The following is a 9,194-nucleotide window of genomic DNA, read 5'->3' as shown; positions in this document are numbered from 1 at the left end:
GGTGTTGGGGTGATGGGTTGACCACATGGGACTGGAAAAAAAATCAAAAGCAATTGCACGAAAGTTGATTTTGCAAAGAAACGGTGTGTGTTTCTGGAAAGCACTGCTGCTAAGGTGGAATAGCAACAGAAGGAGGCCTCCAACCTCGAGGAAAAGCTTCCTCCAGCCCCCTAATTTCTTCTGCCAGCAGCTGACTGCGAGCCCCAGGCCAGCCCGCTCCCTACCTGCGCTCTTCATAAACACTCACATCGTCCCCTATGTCCAGGAGCTAATTAAATCCAGGGAGCTGGAGGAAAACAAGGTCATGTACGAAGCAGGGCCACGGAGAGGTGTGCATCCCCGGCTGCCGTGTGATTTGGGGGGGACCTAATGGCTCCGGGGCTGGATCCTGCTGCTGGGGGAGGGGAATTGCTGCAGGAAGGGGGGTCAGATGGAAACCGCTGCCCCAGGGCTCTGTCTGGGAGCCTGCACCCCACCCCCTGCCTGCACCCCACCCCCCTGCCTGCACCCAGCACCCTTCCTATGCCCCCCATCCCGGACCGTACCCCCCGGCCTGGATTGCACACCCCCTCCCTCACTGAGCGCCCCCCCATGCACCCCCTCCCTAAACAGCCCTTCCCCTCCTGCACCCTCCAGAACCCCTCGCACCCCTTCCTGCACCCCCTTCTGCACCCCGAGCCCCTCATACAGGTCCCCCCTCCTCCTGCACCCCGTCACCCCGCCAATACACCACCCCACCCCCCACATACCGCGTTGCCCCCCGGGACACCACCCAATCCCTCCTGCAAACCCCCGTCCTGGGCTGTGCATCTTCACCTCCATACACCGCGCGTCCCCCCCGCCCTTTCCTACGCCCCTCAATACGCCGCGCAGCCCCCCATATACCGCGCAGCCCCCCATATACCGCGCAGCCCCCCCCATACACCGCGTTAACCGCCCCCCACCCGGGACCGCGCATCCCCTTCTCCATCCTGCATCCCACTCTGCATCCCACCCCCATATACCGCCCGCTCCCCCCGCACCCCGCTACAGCGCTCCCGCCCCCTCCAGCACCTCCCGGGGGCCGGGCCGGGGCGGGCTCAGCGGCGGGGGGGGGCCGGGGGCGGGCGGCCGCCAGTTCGCTCCGCTCCCGCTGCAATAAATCGGCTTAAGGCGGCAGCGCGGCGGGATCGGCGGCGGGTGCGGGTCGAGGGGCTGGAGGCGGAGGGGGGGGCAGCACGCACGGAGCCCCCCCACCCCACCGTGATGCCCGCCTGCCCCCCGGGCAGGGGGCTGGGGCGCCGGTGAGCCCCATGGGGCTGCCCCCCCCGCGGGCATCATGCGGACGATGAGCCCCCTGCCCCTCTGCCTGCTGCTCTGGGACCTCCTCGACCTGGTGCTGGGTGAGTGTCATCTCTCCCCCCGCCCCCAACCCCGGGACAAAGGACACCCCTCGCCTCCCCCCCAGGCGCTGAAATAATGGGGTGTCCACCTGCATCTGGGCTCTGCACCCCCCGATGCTTAGGGGGTGATGGGGGGGCTCTGGAGGGTGCAGGCACCCGGTTTGGACCCTGTAATAGGACACTGGTTTTGGAGCTGGTAACAGGGCACTGGCTAATGGAGCACCTGCTTTGGACCCATTAATGGGGCACCCCCTAACAGGCTGCTGGTGTTGGACCCGTTAATGAGGCAGTCGTTAATAGGGGACCTGTTAATAGGGCAGCCATAGCAGGGCACCTGCTTTGCACCCTGTAATTGGGCACCGGTGCTGGGGGACCGGGTGAGAAGGCGGGGGGATGCTCGTCCCTGAGCCAGCGTCACTGGGGGGGCACCCGTATCCCCCTTCCCTGCTGCTCCGTACCGGGGCTCTGGCTGCAAGTGCCAGCCCTGCTCGCTCTGTACAGGGGGGGTCTGTGCCTTGGGGACCACCATGAACTACAGCTTTTTGGGGGTGGTTGCAGCACCCAGGGGCACCCCACCCCACCTTTTGGGCATGCAGGGGGTGCCCCAAACCCCATGGGTGGGAGGAAGGGGTACACGGTAGGGAGAAGCAGCCCCCCAAATCCCTGCTGTCCCAGGGGTTTGCAGCTGGCTGAGCTCTGAAATGAACATCTTGACTCCCTGCTTTGCTCCGCTGGGGTTTTTAATAAGAGGCCCCCCCACCCCATCCCTAAAAGTGGGGTTCCCAGAAGGTGAGAATTAATGGGGCAGGAAAGTTTCCCTTCCTTGCGTCCCAGAGGCTGAGGGGTAGCCGTACAATTTATTTTTTTTGTGCATTTGAAGACAATCTCCCTCCTTTTCCCCCTTTTCCCCCTTTTCCCCACGTGTCCCCTTCCCCGCACCCCCCCAAATCATCCGCTGCGGGGCCTCAGGTGGCCGCTCTTTAATGAGCACAGCGAGACCCGGCTGCTCTCCGGAGGCTGAGAGGCTTTGCCGAGCGCTGGGTGACAGAGGGACGAGCAAAGCTTGCTCCATATCTCTTTTTTTAAATTTCTTTTATTTATAATGTACTTTTTCCTTTCCGGAAAGCCGCTGTCAGCTGCTGCAGGGCGCGGGGAGGGGGAGCGGCAGCCGTACTCTGCGGGGTTGAGCGGGGAGAGGTTGACACAAAGGAGCCAATTCTTCCCCGGCATCGCGAGCGGCTCCAAAATCATCCCTCAGGGACCACGGAACCCTGAGGTAGCCAGAGCCTGGCTCGGATTTGGCTGAACACGGGGTGGGAAGGCATTGTGTGTCTCCTCCATCCCTCTTTGCCATCCCCCTGATGGGTTTTAGGTGCTGCCGGGCTGTGGCTGCTGCTCTTTTCCCCCTCCCCTGGTTTGCTCCCTGCATCCCGAGCATCCCACCGGCATCGTGCCGCCGAACAGCACACGGTCGATAACAAAACCTGTGCGGCTCGGGGCGGGAGGGGGAACTTGTGCCAAATCCAGTCTTGCCTCCCACCTGGATCTCCTCTCCACCTCCACTGTGGCTTGAGGGTCACAGGTAGATAATTTTCAAGGAAAAACGCATTCCCCCGGGCTTCTCCCCCACAGCAAGCTGTCTGTCACCAGCGCATGGATTGTTTTTCCTTCCTTTCTCTTATTTTTTTATCGCTGCAAATCAGGCGATTGCTCTTCTGCTGATTTGTGAGAGCGGCCGAGCGGGTATGGGGAAATCTGTGTCCGAAATGTGCTTCTGGGGCAGGGGGGGGAGAGGTATAAGTGTTTTTGTGGTGGGTCGAGGCGAAGCCGGTGGCCCCAGGGTGGGGCGGTTTTGGGTTACGAAGCGATGCAGGAGGAGGGTCCTGGCATTCGGCAGGGTCTTGCGGGCAGGTTCAACGGGCAGCGCTTGGGTTTGGACATCCACAAGCCAGGTTTTGGCTCTTAAAACCATGCTGGGACTTTGCTGCTTTCCCGTGTCCTAAGGATCAGCTGCGTTAATTGTCTCCTAGCCCTCGGTGGAGAAACGCTGTCCCAGAAAAGCCAGTTTGTACTCTGCTTTTTCAGAAAACAGCTAAAAATTGTTGCAAAAAGCCTGGTTTTGGGGTGGGTGCGCCCATCCTGATGCCTCCCTTCGCTCCAGGCAGCAGGAGGCTGTGGAGGCCGAGCGCTGCTCCCGAAATTCGGCGGGCAGATGGCTTTTCCGTGGCTGACGGCATCCTTGGCTGGAGCTGCCGGCATTGTGGAGGCGAGGGAGGATGTGCCCGCAGAGGTCCGTTCCCTCCCCATCCCGGCACTTCGCTTGCAAGGGATCGAGCAGGATCCGGCCACATTGCCTGGGAAGATGCAGCGGGGCCAACAAGCAAACTCCCACTGCTCCTCCCTACAAGAGTATTTGCCCTTCGTGTCTGCCATGTGCCTCCAAAGCCGTTTTGGGGGGAATCTCGCCTGTTCTTTTTATTGTCACCTCATATATTGCACGGTGCCGGCTCGGCACCCCATCGCTGCTGCACCTAAAGGGAGCAATGAGGTCCAGCTGCCGGCACGGAGGAGAGCACCGGGGATCCATCAGAAACGCTTCCCATCCTGCAAAGCATCTGCGCCTTCGTGGGAGCATTTTGGGGGTTTCCATCCATCACCTCATAATGAAAAGCCCTTTTATTTACCCGAACGAAGCTGCTTGCTTCCTCGCTGCACGGTAGGTCGGCTGGATCCTTCCCAATGTGTTATACATCCCTCCAGGGAGCATCACCCCTTGTAATACAGCTTTTTTCCTTCTAACAAGCTCAATTTCTCCCCTTGGCCAGAAAAAGCTGCCTAGGGCAGGGCTAAGTGGGTTAAGGAGCCGTCAAGATGAAAAAACACGGGTGTGTGGAGGAGGCAAGCGCTGGACCACGGAGGATAATGATGGAGCCGTAGCCCCGGGGCCCCCCTGGTTTTGGAAAGCTGGGAAGCCCCAGCTGCAAGCAGGGTGATGGCTTCTTGGCATCGCTGAAATCAGGGCTGGCTGATTAGCCGGCGCTCAGCTTGTCGCCTGAAATATGTTCCCATAAAATGTTCATCGGGGTTTGTTTTACAGCCGTGTAAAATCAGAGCTGTGTTTTGCAAACATGAAAGGGAGGGCTAAATATATCGAATTTTGATCTCGGTGAGATATTTATCTGAGCGGTTTGCTGCGTTCCCTCCTCTGGCACCTCCTGTGATGGAGAAATTCAAGTGCAGCTCCTTATTTAAAGCTGCTTATGGGTTTTCTGGGCTTTGCCCCGAAAGGGCAGGTTTGCTGGGGCTGGGGTTTGTAGGGACCTGCCCCTAGGGATATGCCCGTGCTGCTTCTCCAAGCCAAAAAACAGCTTGGAAAAAACCCTTTACAGTTATCATTTTTATCAGCAAGGTGAATTTCTCCCCCTTCTCCTTTCCCAGGGACTCCCCGAGGCTTTCCCTCGCAGGGATTTTCCCAGTTTGCTGCAACCCCTGGGGCAGCTCCTCCTTGCAAGCCTGGAAAAGCTCCTTTCGCTCCTTTCCATAGGAGAATAACAGCGTGCGGCTCTTGCCGAGGCGATGGGAGCCACCTGCTCACGTCTCTGCTGAGCTCATTTAAAGGAAAGAAGTGTTGGGTGAGAGTTTGTGTGCTGGGAGGGTGAGAGGAAAGGAGGAGCGTTGCCTGTGCCACGTGGGAGCAAAACCTGCTCTAGTTCACCTGTAAATGCACGGCACTGACCTGGAAAGCCATCCCACACGCCCTCTACCCTTTTCTACTCATGCATTTCCCCGGCAAATCTTGCATTCAGCTCAGGATCACCTCTTTTTTTTTTTTAATTCTTTCCTACCATTTCTGTGAATTCTGCATTTCTACAAAGCCTGTGCTTTGCTCTCCGGGTAAATCCAGGCCACGCAGGCGGCCGAAGACCCTTCTGAAAATCCTCCTAACCATGCTAATTGCCCTTCCCCAATTAGCCCAATTTTTCTCTTCCCACCAGCTGCGTTTTGTAGCAGTTTTAGAGCTGCCAGTTTGAATGCAGAGCTCTTTAAAAAAGCTTTAACACAGGAAAGGATCTTCCCCTTTCCTTGTACCTTTCCCAGTTAATCAGCATCTTCAGGGTGCGGAGATATTCCGGGCTTCGTTTCCCTGCAGAAACCCTCATGCATTAAATCATGGCTGGTCCCTGGTAGCCCCTTTGCATTTCCGAAGCTCCCCCGTATGTCAGAGCTCAGTTTTGGGGTATTTACCTCCCAAATTCCCTTGCTGCAACAAGTCATCCCTTGGCATTATTAGCACCCCCAAAACTAAGCCTAGGGATGCTGTAGGGTTTGGGTTGGGGATGTTGCTCCCCTCTCTGCTGAAATAAGGACTTGTGTTACAGGTCCTGGTTTTGCTTCTAAGAGCCTTGAGCTAAGCAGCCTGTGCTAAATGCAACGTGCTAAATGCAACGTGCTCCATACTGTGTGCTAAATGCTATACGCAATATGCTAAATGCTGCAAACATCAGTCCTCGTGTATGCCCTGTGGCCTCTCTGGTGCCCCCAAGCCTGTCCAGGCGAGGGCTATCCTGGCCTTTCATCCAGGCTTGAGCAATGTGGAAATGCAGCTCAGCTCCTGCATTGATGGGTTTTTATGGAACATCCAGATGTGACCTTAACCACTCTCATGAGCTCACAAGCCTCTTTCCCATGCAGATGTTTCAGGGCTTCTCATGCCCCAAATGCCTTTTTTTCTTTTTTTTCCCCTTCTTTTTCTGGCTGTCATTGCAGAAATGGTCTTTTCTGTCAGAAAATGCTTGATTTGGAATGCTTGACCAGTGCTCGCCTTGCTCCTTTTGCCCAAGTGCTTTAGGACGTGCTGATGAAAAGCTCTCCACAGTGTTGGGATAAGAGCAGGTTTTATTTAATCCAGATGTGCTAATGGCTCAGGGGTTAGGCTGAGACAGGGGTGAGGGTCATGCTGAGGCTCCTGCAGCACTTGCCAAGGGAAAAGCCTTCCAGGGAGGTGGGGATGGAGCTGAAACCTTGCCCCGGCAAGGATGGAGATGGCTGGGACCTGCCTGGGACCACATACAGGGAGGACAGATCGTCACCCCACTCGGGACCCACCAGTGATGGGATTTCCTTTGTACTTTGGGGTTTTTCACCTGTTTCCTATGAGAAAACCTTGACTTCAGCGATGCTGAGTCGGTCTCTTTGCTCAGACATTGGCGATGAGGAAAAGCAAGGGAAGGAGCCCCCAAATCCCTGTTTTCGGAGGCAGGAGGTGCAGCTCTCGCCTTGCAAACTTCCCGGCTCCTAAAAGAGCCGAGCAGGGAGGATGCAGCTGATGTGGCTGGTTTTGTTCCCTTGCCAAGCTGCTCTCTTTGCCCTTTTGTTTGCTTTCTGCTGAGGCACTTGGAGTACTGATGGGCTTGTTTTTAACTAATGACTGGCGCTCACATTATCTCTCCCCAGCATTATCTCCTTCCCACTTTTCCCATCTCCTTCCTAAAATAAACCGTCAATCACGGGCTTGTTTTCAATGCTTTTGGGATGGGATTTGCCACCCCAGTGCCAAAGGCAGGAGGGCTCATAGCAAAGTGCAGGGACAATAACCCACCACTGTGGTTCCCTCTCTGGAGTTATTATTTAAAATTAGGTTTTAGGGTCTGCAGAGCCATTTAGACCGAGGAAGGTGTGTGCCCCACTTGTTCTCCCTCTTAGCTGGCTGAGAAGTGGGGTTCATCCCCTCTAAACACTGCGTCAGAGCCCTCCCCGATGTGCTTGTCTAGTGGGGTCACCTTGAGCCCTTTTGGGGTGACTCTCCTTCCTGCGTCCCTGCGATCTCGCAGGGTCAACGCTCGTGTGTGTGCAGCAGAAGCCAGTGCTGGAGCTGGTCCTTTGAAATGCAATTAGCGCTTGTATTAGCTAGAAGGAAAACTATCATTCATAGGGTCCTGACAGCCCCATCGAGGGAGGTTTGGAGCAGGGAAGGAGGTTTTTCCAGCTCTCGGATGAATCCACAGCAAAGCCCTGCTTGCCAGAGAAAGCCCAGAGGGGAATTTGGCTGCTGCCTTCGCAGGGGTTCAGTCCTCGACTCCGAGGAGGTTTGGGGAACATCAGGAAAAAACACATTTCCCAGCAGAGGGATGTTGCAACCCAATGGAAGGACGATGCAGTGGTGGAAACGTGGCATTACCAAGCCCTTCCCAGCCTCTGGACCACACATTTCATTTCTTCTAGTGCCAGGAGCACATCTCCATCTGCAAAACCCTTCTTGGCTGAAAGACTGGGTGTCTCAGAGGCATTGCAAAATGGAGCAGGGGAGGCAGGGATTTAGTTCCTCTCCTGCCCAAACCTCTGTATAATTTCCCCGTTTATATAATGCCTTCAACAATATACTTCGGAGGGGAGGGCGAAGGGGATTAGCAGCGGTTATTCCAGCCCCGCTCCGCCTCCCTGTGCTCGTAGATAAATCCTGATGCTGCATCCAGTCTGCCCAGGAGAGGGACAATGGGAGCTGGAGACCCCCCTGCCGGGACGCACCTGCTTTATACCTGTATTTCTACCTATTTGTTTATTTGTAAAGGAATCTGCTGTGACGGGGATGGGCTGGAGTGACGCAGGGATGCTCCGTGACGGAGGTTTGGTTCTCCCCAGGGGAGCAAAGTGATGGGTGGGAAGCAGGGTGACGGGGGGCACATGGTGAGCGGCACTCAGGTTCACTCCTAGGTGGACTGCCGTCCATGGAAATGCCATTTTTTTTGGAGATGGGTTTCATGGATAACCCTGGATTTGCTGGTAGCAACGTTGCTTTTGATGCTGCTTGTGCTGGGGAGGACGCCTGGCTGGTCCCTAGGGTGTGTTTCCTCCTGGTGCTGATGATACTTGAAATGAGGAAGATGATGAAAGGGGCCATTTTGGCTGGCAGTTGTCATTGTCACGGGTGCCAAGCGACGGCTTTGGGACTTGCTGGCTCCTCGCCGAGGGACTGAGATGGACCATAACAGCAGGAGGGGTAGAAAAAGGCTCCAGTTCAGCAACCACCAAAAGCACCAGAATTGCCCCAATTTTGAGGTGGAGAGATGTGGATGAGATGAGCTGCCTCTACCCTTGTGAGCCCCCTTGTAGAGATGAGGCACCTTCTTCATCACGAGTTGGCTGTTGGCTCTGTCTTTCCCTCTGCAAAAAAATTTCCTTGGTTTAGCTGGAAATGGTCTGGAAGGGGATTTTAATGGTCTCGTGATTTAGGTTTCCATCCCTGCTTTGCACCTCCAGAGAGCAGAGTTCAAAGCTTGGCTCTAAGTCATGCTTAGGAAAATTTCCAGCCCAAACTCAGGCAGTTTCTTGATGTACCATGATCTGAGGTACTTCTTCTGCTCCATCAAGCACCTTTCTCATATTTTGAAGCCCAGAAAAGCCCCATTCCCTGCAGATTTAGGTTCTGCACAAACTATTAGAAGAGGGGGACCACACGCACAGGCTTTGCCATCCCACCTCCATGCCCCGCTTGCAGCACCGAGAGCACCCCAAGAGCTGGTGGTTGAATTTGGCTGGGCTTCTTGCTTTTCTCCTAAAGATATACGTGCAAAGCTGTATTGCAGAAGGACACGGTGACTCAGAGCAAGGTGGGAGGATTTGGGCAACTTTGCCTTGCCCAGCACCCCAAAATATATACAGCAAGCTGCTGGGGAGCGGGGATTTTTTCCATGGAGGATGAATAACAGACTAGATCTGCTGGTGGAGAAGGACCATGTAACGGGTAGATATTGCTCCAGAAAGAATGCAAAAGATGTATCACCAGCAGAAATAAGGCTGGGTGATAACGCCACT

General features: G+C 55.6%; 1 protein-coding gene across 1 annotated transcript in view; it reads left to right on the top strand.

Moving 5' to 3' along the window:
* Positions 1-1,108: 1,108 nt before the first annotated feature.
* The window catches only part of IGSF21 (immunoglobin superfamily member 21), a 45,454-nt gene continuing 37,368 nt past the window's right edge, over positions 1,109-9,194 (top strand). Inside the window, exon 1 of the mRNA XM_064470037.1 lies at positions 1,109-1,382. Within this exon, the coding sequence (XP_064326107.1) occupies positions 1,319-1,382 (64 nt within the window). The 5' untranslated portion in view covers positions 1,109-1,318. The remainder of the gene's footprint in view (positions 1,383-9,194) is intronic.

Source organism: Phalacrocorax carbo, chromosome 20 (assembly GCF_963921805.1).
Source record: "Phalacrocorax carbo chromosome 20, bPhaCar2.1, whole genome shotgun sequence".
Taxonomy (NCBI): Eukaryota; Metazoa; Chordata; class Aves; order Suliformes; family Phalacrocoracidae; genus Phalacrocorax; species Phalacrocorax carbo.
The sequence above is the reverse complement of the archived record's forward strand: the minus strand, read 5'-3'. Positions and strand labels throughout refer to the sequence as shown.